Genomic DNA, 21,486 nt, shown 5'->3' on the forward strand with positions numbered 1-21,486 from the left:
GCTCGCAAAACTCTCTATGAATTTCTTGGGAAGCAATTAACAAACAATTATTGCCAGATAAAAAGAGAACAAACCAAATTTCTAAACATACTTAAATGTTATATTGCTCAGCATCACAGAGCTGAAATTCAAGGTAAAACAGAAAATAAGGGTTCTGTGGAGGAGGACCACAGTTTACTGTCCCTGTCTTCCCGTGCATTTTACCTGTGTGCCAAGAATCACTGAAACTAGGAGCAAGGAATTCAAAGACATTTTTCTAACACATACTTTAATTCAAACAGTTATTTGAAAAATTTATCCACAACTCTTGGCTGAAAGTGAGCTAAAAATTGGGAATGAAACTTCTATAGTAGTAGTAGTAGTAGTAGTAGTAGTAGTAGTAGTAGTATGAGTCAATGACTCAAATATTTCATGTATAAGGGAAGCTTGAGAGCAACCACAGAACAGCTGAGAGCCCAGCATGCGAGCAAGGGCTAGATGTGAGTTTCCTAACTTGGGAATTTAACACTGGTCATCTAACCAGTGTAACATGGTAAGGCATCATCTTCCCTTCAATTATTTGTTGAGGGAAACCAACTATCCCAGTTTTGCGTAGAGAGTTTGCTCCAAAATGCACTCTTGGAGCGTATTGAGCTGATTGAACCCAAGGGGGCACACACAACCATGTGAAATCCCAGCAAGGCTTTCCCTTATTTAAGCTCTAAACTGGATTCAGATGAGATGGAAGTGATTCCAAGCATCCAGCAACAAAACTCTCGTAAGTGAAAGTACTGAATTTCAGAGAAATCCAAGCTGAAATGGCAGCCAAAGCAAGGTTGGATTTTCGAATTAGATGCTTGCAAATTGCTTAACTTTCATTTTGATGCTGAGGAGATTTTACCATTTTCTTCCAAATTAGCAGCGTGTAGCTTCAGATAAATACTTATATTGGACTATGGAAGAAACAATATTTGATAATCAGCCAGTGGCACCTGGAAAGCAAGAAGGAAAACTATCTTCTTAGACTTGAATATCCAAGGAGATACCCCTAGCAAAAAGATTTGAAAATCAACGCTCATGGGCAGAGGGAAAATGCACAGAGGGTCAAAAGGAAAAAACCAAACAAACAGTTAAAAGAGTTTGGATTAGATATTTAGCCTTAGAAACCTCACATTAGGTGAAATAAATTCCAAAATAATTAAGCAAAAAGTATTAAATAGACATCATCAAATAAGCAAACCAAGAAAGTATGAGTATAAAAGTTCACAGCAGGTTGTTTAAAACTTAAAAAGACCTAGTCGCTCATAATTTAGAATCTAATAACCACTAGCAGTTATGGGGACGAAGACTCGTCTGTTTCAGTGCCAATTAACACATTTTAATCCTCCTACAGCAGTGGTATCAAACCACTCTTAGGCTAAAGGTAACACTGGAGCTTCAGCTAGCCCAATTATTTTTTAGAGAAACCTTTTTATCTGGGAAAAGTCAACCCTACATTCAGTTATCCATTTCTTTCCAAATTCATTTCAAGTTGTTCTGTAATCTATATTAAATTCCTTTCAGTGAAAATTGGCTCAACACAAGAAACACAGACATCTAAAGTCATCAGGTCTGCTTCCTTGCCACTGCAGTCAGTCGTGTGATAATATAATTAACAACGATCTTAATATGGTAATAGCTACACTCTTAAACTTATCAAGCTGCCATCTTAGAAACAGCTCAGACATTTAACCCCAATTAATCCTATGTGAAGTAGGAATCTCATTCCAAAATGAACTCCAGAATGTGACTCTTTTCATTAGAAGCACTTTAATGCCATGCTGCCTGTATTTGTAGATAATTTAAATCAATTTCTTCTCATGCCCCCTTTGTCCTTCAGTTTCACTGTGTTCTTCTTCCACTCTTGTTCCTATTGTCCCTTTTTAGCTTTGTGCATTTTTGTGCGGAGTCCTGACAGATTAAAGGCAGTACATCAGTCCCCTCTAATTGCACACAATATCCACTTCTATAATCATTACAGCAGCCCCATGAAACAATTCTGCTTCTGGAGTACAAATGATAAGAACTGCAGGTTTCTAGGACCATTTGCAGCTATGAGAAATACTCATGGAATCACAAAATATCCTGAGTAGGAACTGTAAGGATCACTGAGTCCAGCACCTGGCCCTACAAAGGACACCCCAACAATCCCACCATGTTCCCAAGAGCTCAACAACTGCAAAAATCTATCAACAGACGATTGCAAAGGTCACCCAAAAAAGCTACTGGAATTTCATGAGCAGACTTAAGGTAAAACGTCTACCTATGAGGAAAGGAATGAACCAAGGCTTTCAATGGTTAATAGACAGAGGAAATGCCATTTTTTACAAAGCCTTGAAGTGTTTATTAAGAGATAGAAGAGCACAGAGCAGCAATCTAGAGAACAGCTATGATCAGTAAGGGATGCTGACAATAAAAACACCAAACACCTGGAAATAATTAACAGAACAATGACAAATTGATTGGATGCACCACTCCTGAGCAGTTCTCAAATGGAACTAATTAATAAAGCTACAGTCTCATTAACCCATTTCATTTAGATTTTTCCTTTTGTTCTACGTGTTCAAGATTAAAAAGACAGAACAACTGATCCATGACATAATGGAAGTATTTTAGAGTGTTCTCCTTGTAATTAGAGAAAAAGCACTGTTATGAAGCTATCCTAAATTATAATAATATATTGACCCAAACTGAGTTGCAGATTCCATATAAAACAGTGAGGATTACACTAATTGATGATATGATAGATTTGAACAACACATAATTGTTAATAAGGCATATTTAAATTATATAAGCAGATTTTTAATCTTTTCATCATGGATGTTGTCTTGTTAAGAAACAAAAGCAAACCCTTCAGGATGCAAAGCTCTGCAATTTTATCCCCTTTGGATTCATCTAGAAATTCACCAAATAGAATAGTACCATGCACTGTCCATGCCAGTACACATCTCAACAGTCACACTTAAGGAATAATGAACTTAATCTGGTCTTGGGTGGTTGGTTTCTCACTGTCTATATTTCTCCTACCTTATTAATCACATTGATTATTTACCACATCTCTTAAAACATCGTATTTTGTTCACAGTACTTGAAAATCCAGTCTCCATAACTGAACATGTTCATTTCAGTATTAACCTCTGTTTGACGTTATCAGAATGTGGGAAGTAATTTGCAGAGGATTTGTATTTTCATGCTGTATAATACTACATATAACTATGCCTTTTATTCAGAATTCCAAAAGCTTCATACAAACGGCAGCTTAGTCTTCCCTTTCCTTAATACCTTTTTTCTACATCTTTACTATGTTCCCTGAACTCACTTCGTCTCCCACTTGCAGCTGGGATTTTGCTCTCCATCTGTGGGAGAATGACCACTGTTCTCATCGTTTTAACAGATTTCAAGGCCAGAAAAGGCCATCTCTGATCAAGCCCCATCTTTTCCCATCACATTTCTGTTCCTAGAGCTGTGTCTCTCTGGAATTGATCGTACAGACAATCCAGTTCGCTTAAATTTGACTCACTTTACATTTGACATTTAGGCAGAGCAGTGGAAGATGATTCACTCTGCATTTTAAAGTACAACAGATATCCTTAAATCTAGTAGGTATTTTGGATCCAATGTTCTCTCTTAGATCCAAGAACACACCACATCATTCACTTCATGGATCATTAAAATATGTAATTTTAGTTAACCCAACTACTCCTTTCCTGAGGGACAGAAAATAGCAAGAATACAGAACTTCTAAGATATTTAGCCACATATCTATGGCAATGTAAGACAATTTATCCATGAATGTTATGTTTTAGAAAGAACTTTTCTAATTAATAGTCAGATTAATAGTGCATTTGGAACATCACTGATACACTTAAGTACAATAAAACACCAATTAAATTTCAATTCAAAATTAAATTGTTTGGGATGTGAGGATACATTAGCATTTCTAATCCCTCTTTGTCTGCAGCTCAGTTACTCAATGGATTAACACCCTTCAAGAACACACTAAACTGATCTGCCTTCACTGAACTGGAGAGTTCAGTGAACACCAACATGAGCATTTTAGATGTTCAACACTGTGGTAAGGAACACGTAAACACACTGGACCTCTTAAGATTTCCATAAATACAGAGGCAGATCTGAAAACTCAAGCTCAACTGAATTATAACGTGGCTTCATTTGTATCCTGACAAAAGTCACGATGCTGAACTATGATGTTCTACTAAAACACGGAATCACGGAATGGTTTGGGTTGGAAGAAACCTTAAAAGACCATCTTGTTCCACCCCCTGCCATGTGCAGGGACACCTTCCACTAGCCCAGGTTGCTCCAAGCCCCGTCCAGCCTGGCCCTGGACACTTCCAGGGATCCAGGGGCAGCCACAGCTTCTCTGGGCACCCTGTGCCAGGGCCTCCCCACCCTCACAGGGAACAATTTCTTCCCAATATCCCATCTAAATCTACTCTCAGTTGAAAGCTCTTCTCCCTTGTCCTATCAGTTAGAAGTTCAGCTAGCGATTTTTCCACAATTTCTATGTTTATACTAAAAATTTGAGATCCCTAATTAAAATAAGTATTTTCTTCTTTACCCAAATGCTGCAGAGTTGCATCAAGAAGCACACTCTCAATTATTACAATAGTTCATCACCTAAACAAGAAACTACAGTGGAAAATGTTAGGAAAAGTTGTCGTCTTTCTGGTGAAGTGTGCATGGTATACTTATTAAAATCATTATTGTAAAAAAGGACTAAAATGAAGACAAAGAAAGAAAGAAAAATCTCTAAGTCCTAGTGATTAACATTTTGAATTTAATCATTTACTGGGTTTCTGTATAACAATTTATTAATTTAAATAGAACTGTCATTAATAAATTTAACATATCAGGTATAGAAGTGAACAGCATTTGAAAAACACCCAAGATTTCCTAGCAGGAATGGAAAAGGAGGCACTCCAAGAAAATGACTACAGCATTCAGCACTAGGCACAGAGATTCCATCATTCTGGATATTATTTTCATTCTGGGGCTTGAAGAGGCTCACAAATACAGGAAAGCAAGTTCGAGGGTAGATTCTATCTGTGCCCAAGGCACTGTGAACTAAGTTCAAAATCATAATTAGAATCAGTTCCATCACTCTCTATTATCACATGAAAATAAAAAATACCCAATGAAGAGTTTATTTGAAACTGATATTTTTTGAGATAAGCTTCAGTTCAAAGGGTTGATATTTTCCAGCAAGATGCATTTTCATAACAGAATTTATCAAAAAATCCCAGTGATCTGTGAAAAAGAAGGAGCAGCAAGTTGCTAATGTCAGCTCATGGGAAGCACTGTGAGGAGGGGAAAGGATTGATGATGAGATTGATCAGTTCAGTGGATTATCAGCTCCCTAGTTGTTTTAAGGGTCACTTTTGTTTTACTGCTAATTTATGCCTTTCCTTACACTTAGATCCTACCTGAATGTCTTGAGAGAAGCAGTGAGAGAAGCAGGAAGCGCCTGCTGAATCTGGGGAACAAACAGAGCTAAAAGTAAAAAAAAACCCCTTCCCACAACCTCAGCTGGGATTAAGAGAACAGGCAGGTTAATGTTGGACAATTGAGGGGTTTGCAGCTAAGCCAGAAAACAACAGGAAAAATTTAAGTAGAGAAATTCAGAAAGATACTCCAGTATGAGAGAGCATAAGAAAGGAGAAAAGCAGACCAGGGAGAGTCATCAGCACAGGGAAAATCTACGGTATAGGCTTACAGTAAGAAAAATATGAAATAGACAACAAACAATATAAAGAAAGCATTTACAGGTTTACACACAGAAACAGATAGCAGGTACAAGAGCACTATTAAAAATCTAAGTTATTTATTTTCTATTTGTTCATATAATCTGCACACATTGCTTATGATAGCCTATATTTGAAGTCCAATGCAGTTATTTTTTCACCATAAACAACTTACCAAGGATTTTAAAATCATGCTCAAAGCATCAGCCTACATGAAAATTAAGTTTATCTTTCCAAAATTGGGAATTACGTTTAAAAATTAATTTTCAAAGACTACAGCAGCTTTTCACTGAATTCTGACTTGGTAACATTTTAGTATCCTAACACTTAATTGCCAGTTTTAATGGTAATTCACATACATGCAGTGACACCTATGTGTGAATACAAGGGCTCCTTTTTATAACTATACTCATTGCTTGAATGTTTAAAAACTGCAAGAGCTTCTGTGCAGAGAGATAATGAGATAACTGAGCTTCATGGTGTGAATTTACATTCCAGTGCAGAGATCAAAACACAAAACTAATCCATAGCCCTCCATCAACACACAGAAAGGCAGACTGCTGTTGTCCACAGTAGAAGGCTACTAAACAAGACATGATTATCATTAGATTTGTAATGAGAACAGAAAGAAATGATCATTAGTCTAAGTCTGTATAGCTAAGAGAAAAAACTATGGTTGAGTGTTAGATACCTGGGCATGGCAGAAGCGAGGCTGAGGGCAATCAAGGCTGGAGCTGGCACTGAGCAACCTGGTCTAGTGGAAGGTGTCCCTGCTCATGGCAGCGTTGGAACTAGATGAGCTCTAAGGTCCCTTTCATCCCAAGCCATTCCATGATTCCACAATCTCCATCCTTTACTGGATGCAGAGCGAAACTCACTCAACAAAGGACGAGGAAAAGGCTGAGGTACTAAATTCCTTCTTTGCCTCAGTCTCCCAACAGTAAGAGCAGTTGTCCTCCAGGTACCCAGAGCTCTGAGCTGAAGGGCAGGGAAGGGAGCAGAATGAAGCCCCCAAAATTGGTTCTACTCCTGTCACTAATGCATTTATAGAATACTTTTTATTGTATTTTTTACAGCAGTAGCCAGGTTTCAGTTCTAGCTGGGCTTTGGCCCTTGCCATTTTCTCCCTGCATGACCTCCAAACATCCTTGTAGCTCTCCTGAGCTGCCTGTTCCTTTTCACAAAAGTCACAGACTCTCCTTTTTTACCCACATTCCAGCCAAATAAATAAAATAAGGAGCGATTTAAAACCATGAAGTCAACCACAAACAGGTGAAAGGAAGTAGAGGTGATATATTTTTTAAAGAAAAAACACATATGTCATCACATACTGCAGAAATCACATAATATGAACACAGGTTAAAAACTGACTTATCTGCAACTAAAATACCAAAAAGAAAAAAAGGCAACACATCTCTGAAAGTCAATTGGAACGATTACGGACGAATGAGATTTGCAAACATCCCAAATCAAAATCAGTGGAGAGCCTACAATTTTATTTTTAGTAGACATAAAAATAATTCTAAATTCCATCAGCTTTATAGAACAGGCTCCTTTTCCAATGCTCATATATAAACAGCAGTTGGAATATCTCTCAGATCTGAAGTCTAAAAAGGATCTGTCGCTGATAAAGGGATTAAAACAGAGAGAACAAGATAGCTGGAGATCAGAATGTTATAATTTGACACTTCTCTGAGGAAAGCAGCGCCTGTTATTTAATAACATTTTATATTCCCTCACTCTGTAAAGTATTACTGGCCTTTATAGTATGTGAATAATGTACTTCAGATGAAGACATGTTCAAAATGGTAAATGGAAAGGCAATAAATTAAAGCCTTTTATAAACTGACTAAGCATCTTTTAGGACTCAGATATTAGGAAGCATATTTCAAATTTTCATGCTGTCACTTTTAATACTCCTCTCATCAAATAGCACTTTCTGAAACCATATTCAAAATTAAAGCCTAATCTGTATGGGAGAAAGAAGCTTTTATACAACTTTAGAAGTTGGATGACTGCCATGGAAAATGCAGTCAAAAATAAAGAAGACAGAACAAAACGTACTGTACTGTAGGCAAATAGGAGGACTGAGCAGGGGGCAAGGAAGGCACTCAGATAAAATTTAGTGCTCCGAGGACTGATTGTATCTTTCTCATTAAATGCCATTGGGTAACCACAGAATCATGGAATGGTTTGAGTTGGAAGGAACCCTAAAGCTCATCTCGTTCTACCCCCTGCCATGGATGGGGCACCCTCCATCAGACCAGGTTGCTCCAAACCCTATCCAACCTGGCCTTGAACACTTCCAGGGATAGGGCAGTGTCTTGGTTTAAGACCATTTTAAAAGGTGGGCACTCAAAAATGAGTCACCTCCCCTTATTTCCAACCAATTCCTTTCCACTGATAAGGAATGAACATGAGTAGATATAAGTGAAAAAAACAACAGTTTACTAACAAAGGGAACAGCATCAGGCAAAAAATAACAGTACATAACTGCTAGATGCAAAATTGCCCAATTTTAAGAACTCCACGGGAACAAGGAGAGACCCGAAATGCCGGAATTACCCTTCCCAAGATGGCGCCTGTCTGAGGCGGCCGCGTGGCTGAGGGACAAAGGGAAGATGGCGTCACACCCTTCCCCTCCAAAATGGCGACTGCAGGCTCCAGGAACAAAGAGAGAAGATGGCGGCAATCCGTACCAGAAAGGCAGGATCCCACAGAGCAGTTCTAGAGGCAGACAAAACCTTGCTCGGTCATGTGGGGTCCGTGCAGCTGCCGCCACTTGCTCCTGCCATTTGCAGGCTCTGCCACGGCCGCTATGGTGTGTGGCGGTAAAAGCACCGGGCTGTCCCCTCAGGCGCATGGTGGCCTGACCCCAGGAACTTGCTCGCTTTTCTCGCTGCTGCCAGAGTTTGCAAAATTCACCTCGAAACAGTTTCTAACTGTAAAATGCATCTTTACCAGCAGCTACAGTTGCAAACCCAAAACAACCACCTCCGAAGCGGAGCTTCCGCCTTCTGCAGAAGTCGCCATGAACGAAGAGCCTCTGCTCTCCTGGAGTGGGGCCACCTGTGGCAACCACAGCTTCTCTGGGCAACTTGTGCCAGGGCCTCACCACCCACACATGGATGATTTTCCCCTAACATCTAATCTAAACCTGCCCTCCTTCAATTAAGGCCATTCCCCCTTTTAATGAAGCAGAAATAATCCTGGTAACATGGATCCAAACCCAAGATTCCCATATGTTAGATGAATCACAGCAGTATTTACAATTACATTCTGAGCACGGAAAACCTTGTTTTTTAAAATTCCTTTGCAAAACTTACTCAACAGAACAAAATCTTATTGTCAAAGTTTGTTAGTGATTTATTTTTTTTCTGCATGTGTTAAACATGACAAAGTCACTCTTGAAATTTTCCAGTTAGTTTTTGAAAGACTGAAAATTCACTGTTCAGTGACAGAAGCATAAAGCAATGACCAAATCTCAAGCTCATCCCCTTGACTCTTTCTCCCTTCAATAAGCTACTTCCCAATTTAAATATCCCAGACAAAGTCTCTGCACCATTCCAGATCTCCCACCAGTTTCCCTATCCACCATTAGACAGCTGGTGAAACTCTCAGTTCCTTTGCTCTGCTAAAAACTTCACTGACCTACACAGTCATCTGAGGTCACTCCTGTGCCAAGCTAAAAGGAATTTCCTTCCAAATACTTTTGATCCAACAGACTAAAACAACTGATTTTCCAGTTCAAAGGGTGACTCAAACTTACTCAAACTTTTCCTTTTTTATTTCCTTCTTCCTTTTTTTTTTTTAATGTTGAAGAAAAAGAATTTCAGTTCAGAATTTCTGCCTAATGAATCAACAGCGGTTTCATTTCCAGCACTCGGCTGTGACTCAGAGGATGTTTCAGTAACACATAAATCAGAACAGCTTCAAAAGGGGAGGTCGAGATGCTCACCCCGTGGTGCTCTGCAGCTTCACAGAACTGTTCTGAAGGGTCAGAGACTTCAGCTCCAATCTGCACATTGAATTACGCACAGAGGGGACACAAATATAGATTTCACGCATGGGGGGAAATCTCCTTGCAGAACATTGCTCGTGGTTAGCTCAAAACTTAAATGAAAAGGCTGTACATTAAATGCTGCTGAGGATTTACTCACTGTGGATTAAGCCTACCCAGTTTGGGAATTACTGCTGGAAGACAGAACAGGGCAAGATAACTGCCTGTGGTAGCTATTCCAATTTGTAAGATCTTATTTTTTTCTTTTACTAATTTTCTTAATTTAAATCCTAGTGAAACTATTCTCCAAATTTGACCTGAATTCAGAAATTTCATGCATACTAATGGGTGGCGGAGTTAAATATTTACTGCAAAACATGGCCTAGTTACAATCCCTTGAGAGGGATTTTTTTTTTTCTTTTAACTGTGCTGTATTTCTGCAATAATTCTCAAATAAAACCCCTACTAACAGTAATATTTCTTCTAAAAGAACAAGCAGTAATTTTAGGATTTGATTTTAATACTCAAGTCAAATATTTATGGAAGAAACACTATTTCTAGAACTTTCAGTTTGTGAGTATAATTTTATTTTTGACAACTGTCAGAAGTTGACATTTTAAAGAAATCTTATTCTTCCCTGATATAAAGCCACAATAGCAATAAAATCTTCAAGAAAGACAATGTAAATAAATATAGTATTAAAAAATCACCTAATATATTAATTTATATTACTTTTCAAACCTATATCACTGTTTTTGCAAAATCTGTCTCAAACTGTCACGTTCAGGCAATATATCAAACACCAACTACCCTTTATAACAAACATATCCGGGAGGTGTAAGTTACTTACATAAATTTAAACTAACATGAGCTTAAACAAAACCCTGAAAAGGGAAATGAATATCAGAAAAGCTCCGGCCAAGGCTGGAACAAAAATAAATCTTTTTGAAATGGTGCAGAGAATAGAGAAGAAGCAAAGATCCTCGGACAGCCAGCTGGCTTTACCAAGAACCAGGATCATCAGCAGTTCTCCCAAGCAGCCTAAACCATGTGTACAGAAAATCATAAAGCCATGGAACAGTTTGGGTTGGAATGAACCTTAAAAGACCATGTAGTTCCAACCCCCCTGCCATGGGCAGTGACACCTGCATGCATTTCCTTTTTTCTCTACTTTTAGTTTTTTCCTTAAGGATCAATCCTCATCAGCCACAAAGGGGAATAGGATAAGACATCGGATCTGCTTCACAGAAAGATAAAATGGTTTGGGTTAGAAGGGATTTTGAAGGTCATCTAGTCCATCCCTTGAAATGAGCAGGGACATCTTCAACTCAACCAGGTTGCTCAGAGTACCATCCAACCTGACCTTAAATATTTCCAGTGATGGGGCATCCACCACTTCTTTGGGCAGACAGTTCCAGTGTCTCACATAACCACAGAATAGTGAGTGTTGAGTGCCTGATGTGTGTGGTCAGCCATAAATATAAAATGTATTTTTGCATATAAATATATATATATATACACACACACACACGAGCTGTATATGCGTGTTTGTGCGCATGTGCCTACTGGAAACACAGGATTCTTCTTGTTCCCGCTTGTAACTGGGGTCATGGAGCTGCAGCAGCCTCACTCCAGGTTTTGGGAACCCCTGACCCTACCTTTATGTATACCAACTCTTGGAGATGCCTTACAACATCTGCTTTTTCATCGGAAAAGGAATTTTAATGTCTTTCTGCAGAGAAATTGTCAGAGAGCTGAAAGATAATTAATGAATGGAAAAGAGTCTGAAAGAGCCAGCAATAGAGTATTTGCATGGAATGGCATTTAGAGGGCCAGATTTCTGAGGAGGAGCATTGCAACCATGAATAACAAGTGAAGTTGCTTCCACATGTAACAAGTAATTGAAAATAGATAAGGAATTTTTTTTATTAACAAGATAAGAGTTTTCAGGCCACAGCTCCAGTGACCTGCTGAACAGAAGGCTTCAAATCTTTGTCCTCAAAGCTTTCAGACCAGGCATGAGCCACCAGCCAGACAAAAGTGAGTTGCAGAGCACCTCATCACAGATATTACTGGGAAAAAAAGAGGGTATGTTTATTGTACACACAAGTTCTTTCAAAAGTGCAGAGCAAGATTCATTTTCCCATTAAGCATGACTGCCCACATGCCCCACTTCACCTTTCAGAATGAACAGAAATTCTAGTTTGTCTAAAAAACCTGTTTTCCAGTAATTTCTCTCCACAGACACACTTTTTCCTCTATCAAGAACTAGCACACAGTAACATCTGTAAGCAAAAAAAAAGAAAAGCTTTCGTATACTTCAGTGAAAAGGTTTATAAATAAACATAGGGAGAACGTAAGTTTAACTGAAAAGATCGGGGGGGGGTTTGTCTAAAAAAAGATTCACACAGTTCTAGAAAAAAAATATTCTAGATTTTCTAGATTTTTCTAGAAACTATCTTTCCTGGGATTTCATTTAAGTTTTAAAACATCTTTCAAAAAGCTTTCAAAACTAGATAGTGAAAAGCATTAAAGCACTCAAAATTTTATTTTTTAGTGTATTCTGTCAGTGAGAAAAAAACTGCCAAGAAAGTTAAAGTCACTTTCGTGTCTCAGACATTCATCCACAATTTCAAGATAGTCACAGAGCACATAGATTGTTGGGGCCCTCCCCCTGCCGTGGGGTTCTGGGAGAGGGGCCCTGGGGGGGAGGCATGGGTTTCTTTAGCCCCTGCTCAGCCTCGTTCCCCATTGGTTGTTTTGTGTTCCCCTGAACGGGCAAGGACCCTCGGGTCCCGTGATTGAGCAGTTCCTCGGCAGAGCTCCAGCCATGTGGCTGGAGAAATAAACATCTCTGAAACATCTATCAAGAATCTGTCCATATATATTTCTTTTCCACGGGCCTCGCTGATTGATTCACGTGTTGCAGTACCTGCACCGTAACAAATGGTGGTAACTGCAGGCAGAACGATCTCCAATCCCTAAGGACAGCGACTGATTTGTGAGTAAACTCTGGATTCCTCTTCTTGTTTTGTTTTGCTATTCCATATCTAAACTATGGAGGAACCGTGGAAAGACTCTTGGCTCTCAGAGCTGCATATGGACATTAATCTTAAACTTGAAAAGATTCTTGAACAACGATTTGTAAATTTTAGCTTAATTCAAGCTGAAAAGGAACTGAAACACTTCTTGGCATGGTTGTTTAAGAACATTTTCTATGTTTCTTACCAAAGACTTTTGGAAGACCAGGCTTCCTTTTGCCAAGACACAGCTGATCTTGCTCAACAGTCTCGGTAATTAAATAATATTCACGAAAATATTCTTCCATCACCATATATTTTGACTCGTTCCCCATTGGTTGGTTTGTGTTCCCCTGCATGGGGAAGGACCCTCGGGTCCTGTGATTGAGCAGTTCCTCGGCAGAGCTCCGGCCATGTGGCTGGGGAAATAAACATCTCTGAAACATCAAGAATCTGTCCATATATATTTCTTTTCCACGGGCCTCGTTATCTGATACACGTGTTGCAGTATCCGCACTGTAACAAGAGATCACATTCCTTTTTACAATGTCCATAAATCTGCATGAACAAAAAATTAACCCTACCTCAACTTTACCCTGTCTTCAAGTACAAAAAAGATCAACAGCTATTTTCTGTCCCATGACTGCAGTATCTATTCCAGATTATGGTGTGAAATTTTATCTACCATGCTTGAAAAGCAAAAATTTAAAACACAACAACCAGCTGCTGGACTAAATCATATTTTTAATGGAAATTTCAGCTACATGCCAGAAAACTTACAGGAAAATTACATTGAAATCAGGCACATACCTACAGACAGATATTGCCAAAGCCATCTACCAGATAGAATAAATTTACATGACTATAACCTACTTCCTTGTGTTGCCTTCTGCAGCATCCCAGACTGTCTCTTAATAAATTTAATCAAACCTGAGCCCAATGGTCCTGCAGTTCTTGACAGATTTTTGTGTCAATCACGGCCTGAATTTCTCCTCCACAGGGAATTTCCTTTTTCTCTACTGATCAATAAAAGACCAGTTGCATTTAGACACCTGTGTTGTCAATGTAGCATATACTGTGCTTTTTATTCCTGTGAGCTCTTCTTCACTTCCCTGCACTTCTCAGGCTTTGTAGCTTCATGCTTTACGGTCACAGAATCACGGAATGGTTTGGGTTGGAAGGGACCTTAAAGATCATCCAGTTCCAAATCCTGCCATGGGCAAAGGAGTCTCTGCCTTCCCTCCTCTCTAATATAAAAAGACATGAATGATAAATATCCACATTTCCCAGGTCTCCTTTGTCCCCCATCTGGGAGATCTTTTACACAACTCCAACAGTACCAGAATAAACACCCACACAGTAAAGCATTTAAAGGCTCAACAACTGGATAATTTCATTTAGATGGTTTTGAGCTGTAAGTGTTCCTATTATGGAATCATTATGGGATATACAGGGATAAGCTTTAGGCATCAAATCTTCTCTTTTTGCTCTTTGTGTTTTTAGAACCCAACTTCATAAATCAAGCCCATTGATCACCAGAGTTTCCTACAGCCAACAGAATTTACCCTTCCACACTACAGCAGTAACAAGAATCTTAACACCACGGGCACTCTCAGTTATTCCAAAGCATTTTGCAAATGATATAGAACATTTGTTCCACACCTATCAATGAAAAGCAAGAGTCCCTGGAGTGAATTGCTGCCTTTAGTAGTACATAACAGTACCCAGCAAGGCAGGGCAGGAAATGAGGAGCACACCAAGAGCCAGCTGTAACTGCCGCAGACATTTTTAGGTTGACGATGTAATTATCCCAGCTGGAACCCTGCCAGGAAATCAGCCAGGAAAACACAGCCTCAGTTCATTAATCCAGCTCTTTATGCCACTGAGCTAAACATATCATTTCACATCACACCAGGGCTGGTCTCGTTTACACGGCTCGTGGGTGCTAATAATGGTGTGTGGTGTCTCCTGCTCTCCTCATTATGGGATCATGTTGAACAGGCCCCAAAAAAAGCTGCTCCACTTTTCTGACAGGCTTTTTTCCCAGCCTGGAGTGTTGACAAGAGATGAATGTCTGTGTCATTCTGTGTAATACGGTTTAAGATCTTTTTTCCCCTCTCTGCTTCTTCATTGTTGTTTGGGTTGAATTTTTTTAAAACATAAGTTAAAAAAAGAAGAGTAAAGGTCTTTTTGTCATTTAAAAAGTCAAAAATTCAGCCTAGATAAGGCAAGTTTAGGTTGATGCCTCTAACTCAGTAGAAGACTGCCGAGGAGAAGCTGAGTCAGCATCACAAACCCAAAAAGGAGAGCGTTTTAAATTCAGAGAGAACATGGGCACTCGTGTCATAACTGAAGATGCTGAGCTACAACTTGACACAACACAAAATAAGGAATGTAAGCAACAGGAAACTGAAGTAGTGAAGTAGTTGACAAATGAAAATTAATGCCAGAAGAGCCAGGCATCAGCATTAAAAAGCTAAAAAAAAAAAAAACAAACCCAACCAAAACTCCACCATCACAACACCACCCAGAAGAAAAAACAATCAACAAAACCTAAAACCCCACTAGAGTATTGGAATATCATTGTACATAGAGCATACAGCAAATACTTAACTTATTCTGATGTACTGGCAATTGAATACTTAAGAAAACCCAAGCCACACAGAACAGGAAAACAGTGAAACCAAATATACATAGAGTGGAGAGGAGGAAAAAATACCCTCAGGATGGAACAGATTGGAATATTCACTAATCAGTGCTTATATATACAAAATTTAACCCTGCCTTCTCATATGATCACTTCAGTCCAATTTGCACAAGATGAAAAATTCAAAGTATGAGTTCTGTGGGACTAACTCACTGAACATCAGTATTTTACACCCCAATCCTTTAGACTCCTCTTGAAATCTCAGTTGGAGATCTCTCAGTCTTCTTCTAAAACCCAGGGCTGATGATACTGGCAGACGGTATCTTTAGATTATAGGACTTACAATGGAATAAACCTGAAAGGTACTTAATTCTGCTGCAATAAAGATAATTACAATCAAAGTCAATAAAACTGAAACATTTTGTTATAGGCATATATTGAAAACATGTTTTTCCCCTACCAAACAGGTAAATTTGAAAGCATCTCACACCCATTTTATCTTCTGAAAGAAAATGGTCAGATTTTATGAGTATCCATTTATCACCAATACTCAGAAAATAATTGCTTTAATATTGCTATTATCTCTGTATTTTCAGGCTTGGGTAATTTTTTTATTATATATTTCAATATCTACTTGAAACCACCAGTACTTCTATATTGCTGTTTTATCTGGTTGATAATTGTTAAATTGTTCAGAAACATATGTGCCATAATCCTAAATCTACATTTGCACCCACAGGCTTCAAACCAGTGCTCAGATTTAGCCAAGTGAAAGAAACCACATCATTTTGTCACACAGCAGAATAAAAACAGGCCGAAGATGAAACAATAAGCTTTGGCACCAGGTGAAGCTTTACTTCAGTCAAGCATTTTGTCCCACATACCTTGTTTTCGAACATCTTCTACAGCAGCAACCAATTCCTCCTTGAGATCCTGGCTCTCTTTAGCAATTTGGTCTCCTTTTTCCAAGAAATTTTGAGTGGCCTGCTCCACTGAGGCAGCCAAAACATGAGCCTTCTTCGAGCGGCCTTTCTTCTTGCCAGAGGGTCCTTTATTGCTCGTGTTCACCAGCGTCGTCACCTTTGGGCAGGAAAAACAAGTTTTTGTCAGTTTGAACAATTCCCCAACTATTAATAGGAACACCTAACTCAATCCTCACACTATTTTCTGTGCCCTGGAAGGGATGAAGTGGTCACATGTTTTGAACAGATAAAATAGAAGTATAAAATCCAACAGCATGTCTTTCAACAGAGGGTTTTCCTTTTAAACTCTCCTCAGTCTGGGCTAAGCAAATCACAGCCAAGCAGCAAAAAGAAAAAGATAAGAACCAGGCATGGCAGGGCAGTGCTGCCAAAGCATCATTTTTGTCACTGGTTTTCATTTTTAAAAAACGAAGAAGCTGATAAAATGGAACCTGAACACACAAGGGTCAGAAACCATTCAAAAAGCAATTGTCCCTTGAGGTAATGTACTGTCAGTGACAACACACGTGGTGACAAAAACATTGCGGCTGTTTTCCAGACGTGAAAGGTATGAAGAGCTCCCCCTGCAAAGATTATACAGGTTAAAACCCTTTGCCTTAGTGTTGCTTCACTATATTCCTAATATTTTGTCATAAACCCACAGCAGACAGTGAAATGATCAGTGAGTAGTTAAACAGAAGGAAACTCTGCTTCCATGTTTGCAGAATCTCCTGAAGGAATTCTTTATTGAGCTGTCAATAAACTGATTAGAAAGCTTAAAAACACAGCATAGCGTGTAGATCCCACAGCTGAGTTCTGGGCAAAGAGGGAATCCTGCTTTACTCCAGCAGTACCAGGCTGCTGCTCGGTAGAACAGCAATTTTGAACTGGGTATTATCAGGTGTTAAATGCCCAAAAAACCAGCAGTGGATCCATAATGCTCAGGGATGCAATTCTCCCTAACTGGGACACAAACCAGGGCACTTGAAGTGTTGTATCAGTGTTCTAAGCCACAAATTTGCTGCAAGAAAATAAATGCCTTCGCAATAAAGACATTCCACTAAAAACCAAAGGATTTTAAAACAAGGATGAAAATTCACTGTCATCTCATCCCTGTTACCAGAAGAGTGACAAGGTCTTTGGCAGAGTTTTGACCAAAAAGCCTTTTACCATGCTCTTTGTGCTACATTTCTTTTCTCTTTCAGATAGTTTTTATTCCAAATCACATCTAAAAACTACAGACTGTAGTACCTATGTCTATATCTATATCTATTTTTATATATAATCAGGGCTTGGAAACACCATAGGCATGGATATATTGGGAGGAAAAAAAATATATTCCAGAGCCTTCTTTCAGGAAGGAGTCTGCCAGGCTACTGGAATGTAATATTCATCCACCATATGGAGACGTATTTTCCACTATTTGTATCTAGAAACAGTATTTTCTTTATTAGCTTTCCCTTGTAAATATTCCTCATGAAATTTCCTGAAGATCCTTTCATAGTTGATCATTGTCATTGGCATCTAGTCATGGACACCTACGGAAATGCAAATAATTCTAAATCACCACCAAACAATAAAAGTTTATCAGAACTTCCCAATGTGGCAGTTACAAATTAAAATAAAATAATTAGTAATATTTTCTTTAAGGCTTTTTTGAAATAAAATAACTGCTTTGCCCTATGCTGCCTGATGTGCCCAAATAGAGAAAAATCATTTCAACTGTCCCCAAGTGCTCAAAATCTTCTCAGTTCTCTGTGTCAGTCTGAGTAGAGCAGATGAACATGTGAAGGTTCTAGAGAAGAAGAGGATCCAGCACTGGCAGAAAACCTTTGCTAATGCTCTGAGCTGCTGAGTTCAGAACTAACACAGTCAATAGGAAAATCCAAATTGCCACAGAGGACGGAGACTTTTTCTACCAGTTCTTATAACACACAGGTAGGAAACAGCACGCCCGAAGCCAACCCCCTTTTTCTAAAGGAAAAGCTGGTGTATTCTGCTTGAGCCCAATTCCTTCATAGAAGTTTTGCTGCTCTTTTTTCTTATTTATTTTGTTTCTAGCATTAAAAAAAGAAGTTTCCATCATGTCAAAAGCTGGGACTCAAATATAATCATGGAAGAGTCTAAGGTGAGCCAGCAAGAGAGCACAAGATGACAAGTGGTGCTGGAGGCGTTGTTTGCCAATGAACCTCAATGATTTGTAAATTTGAAGCAAAGGCTTTAAAATTTTAAACCAGATCTGCTGGCATGAAATCCAAAAAAAGCAACATCTCACTACCCTCTAATCAACAGCATTCAGACGAAGCAAGAAGAGAAACCATTCTTCATGTGGGGCTAGGACATTCCCTTGGAAAAGGGCAATTCTGGATTCCAGTCTGCGCCAACAGGTTGGGTTCTGGATAGCACAGAGCTCTTACAGGAAGCAAACCACTCATAAAAACTGGAATCTTGCCATTTTGCACACCTTGTGTCAGCTTCTTTTAAATCACATTAAATTACCAGTTAAAAGGCTAAAAATGCACTCTCTTCCAAAATTAGAATTCCTGTTCAGGAAAGTCAGCTGCACTGGGACAGGGCAACAGGGGACGAAGGCTTCTGACACCAGTGACAGAAAAACCCATGGCATATTAGCTTCTTTCACATTTTTTAAAAGCCTATAACCTGTGAATTTATATAAACTGCATAAAAAAAAAATGAAGAAAAAATAATAATAACCTTTTATCTTATTGACATAACTCACTTTTCCAGCAGGGCTTTAAAGCTAACTGGTTTATTTTCAGTATCTTACCCCACCTATACTGATACAAAGGAAAGAATGTCTCTATCTGCTTCTGTTACTAATTAATGCAGAACTCGCCCAAAATTCTGTACAATCATCAAATATATCACTTGATAATTACCATAAGCTCATTTGGCAGCCCTGTAATGATCCTGGCTTTGTGATCCCACTAGGGAACCTTGCTCTCTTATTTTATTAAAGAAGCTTCACACAGTCCTAGCACAGATCTCTGCCGGAAAAACAGAACTTCACTAATTAATAGTTCAGCCCCATCCTGAATGAAGGCCTCCTTCCACAGCTCCAGCAGCACAAAAGAAAGGTGAGGATGTCTTTGCAGAAAGCAGAACATTCTGTTAGCATGAATTTCCCTATGGCAGAGGTCACGTGCGGGCAGGGAATGCCAGAAGTGAAAGGGGATAGAGCTGGATCACACACTCATCAAATTAATCCCCTGTCAGCAGCTCCAGCTCACAGAAGAACATTCCTGGCTCTCTGAATTAAACTGTCTTCCCTACAGATTTCTGAAAAGCGTGGGCCACAAGTTTAAGGGCTGTAATTCTGCCCCTTTGCCTTCTCTTTGCTCAGTATCTGCTTGAATTGCATTAGTTACCCAAGACTTTCCATAACCACGTTAAAAACAAGCATATATTGACAATTTTTGAGGCAAATATTGATAGTTTCTTTTTGGGTTTTTTTTAAAATTATCCTGCTAATCCTTGTGGTTTCTCACTGGTCCCTCACACAGGACAGATGCCTTAGTATTGTGTTTTCAGCACAGACTGGGTGATGAAAGGATTGAGAGCAGCCCTTTGGAGAAAGGCTGGGGGACACTGGTGGCACATGGCAGGGGGACTGGACCAGGGGATCTTTAAAGGTCTCTTCCAGCACAAATCATTCTATGATTCTGTGATTCTACAAATTTAAATATCAACGACTGAGGCTGTTGGGCTTTTCTGAGGGTGGACAGCATTTATACATTTCCTTGTTTTTAATAAACCAAAGCAGGCAAATCAAATACAGCTCTGCAAACATGTCCATTATGAAAAACATTCACACAAATACTTGGCTCTGGTTGTGACAGGTGAAATCAACGTAAAAGGATTTCTCTGAAGGATCACTAATTGCTTGCAAAAAAAAAAATTCACTATTCTCCCCTGTGCCCCTTGCATTTTCAAGTAAACATTATTTGGTCTTCCCAGCAGCATTTCCTGAATGTGAACAGCTACGAGTTGTTCCTCTCTTCTCATGCACTCACGGATCATCAAGGTGTTGGAAACTCTCAGTGACCTGAGCAAAGACAGCCCTGACATTTCAGTGGAAGGGCCCTTTCATTTCTAGATATCAGCTGCCCTTCCACTCCACTGCACCATCTCATTGCCTCACTGGTTGTATAATGGTAGCCCCTTGAGCACTCAAAATCCTGCTGTTTCCAATAGAAGTTTGTTTCATCAAAGGAAAAAAAAAAAAGCATTAGAACTGCCTGGAAAACACAAAATCTCTTTTTCAAAACTGTCTCATGGCTGGGTTTGCTTTTTTTTTGTTTGTTTCCTTTGGCAGAAGAGACCTTTCAAAATACCTGGTGAGAAAAGCCGATTGTGCTGTGGGTTAAAGCACCAGCATGGCCGTAGGAAGATCTGATTTGATTCCCTGCTCAAAATGAGGTGAACAGACCTGAGCACCGTTTTTGTGACCTTCCCTTGGACCATCCACCAGCAGAGCAAACAGAGGTGGAATTTTGCCATAAAAATTCCTGGCTCTGCACACCAAAGCCTTAAGTTATGATGTGGCTCTCAGCAGTAGCTCATTAGCTGATCCCACTCCAACTGCAAGGTATTACTGAGCAAAATACTGGAGAAAATGCTCTCAACAACTACATTTCATTCACATACAAAAGAGAAAAGCAGCTAAATTGGATTTTTTCCATATTTGTGCAGAGGAGCAGATAACTTGTTGGGTTTTTTCCCATATTTGTGCTTATTCTCTAGTGCCACACACGAAAAAGGGTTTTTTCCCTATTACAGCAATATGGGTGAACACAGATGTTGTGCTGAGCATGATTCAGTCTGTAACATAACTCCATTTTTTGATAATAACTGTTCTTCAATTTTCCCTATCAACTTGAGTAATTTGCCACTGTCCTTACCCCATAAATCATAACAGCTTACATAATTAACTCTTGTAATTATCTCCGCACGATTAGCACCAGCTGTCTACGTAATTCATAAAGCTGAAATTCTCTTCCTATCCTATGTGGATATTTGGACTCTCGTTGATAAATAGAACTTTGCCTATCCA

The 21,486-nt window shown here is 39.2% G+C and overlaps 1 protein-coding gene across 3 annotated transcripts in view; it reads right to left on the bottom strand.

Annotated features, from left to right (window-relative positions):
- The window catches only part of CTNNA2 (catenin alpha 2), a 462,234-nt gene that overhangs the window by 351,045 nt on the left and 89,703 nt on the right, over window positions 1-21,486 (bottom strand). For all 3 annotated transcript variants that reach the window (XM_042053728.1, XM_042053726.1, XM_042053727.1), the window contains exon 3: window positions 16,335-16,530. In XM_042053728.1, coding sequence (XP_041909662.1) covers window positions 16,335-16,530 — 196 coding nt within the window. The remainder of the gene's footprint in view (window positions 1-16,334; window positions 16,531-21,486) is intronic.

This window comes from Corvus kubaryi, unplaced genomic scaffold (genome assembly GCF_017639235.1).
Source record: "Corvus kubaryi isolate FWS band 111438036 unplaced genomic scaffold, C.kubaryi_AGA036_p1.0 split1-131, whole genome shotgun sequence".
NCBI lineage: Eukaryota > Metazoa > Chordata > Aves > Passeriformes > Corvidae > Corvus > Corvus kubaryi.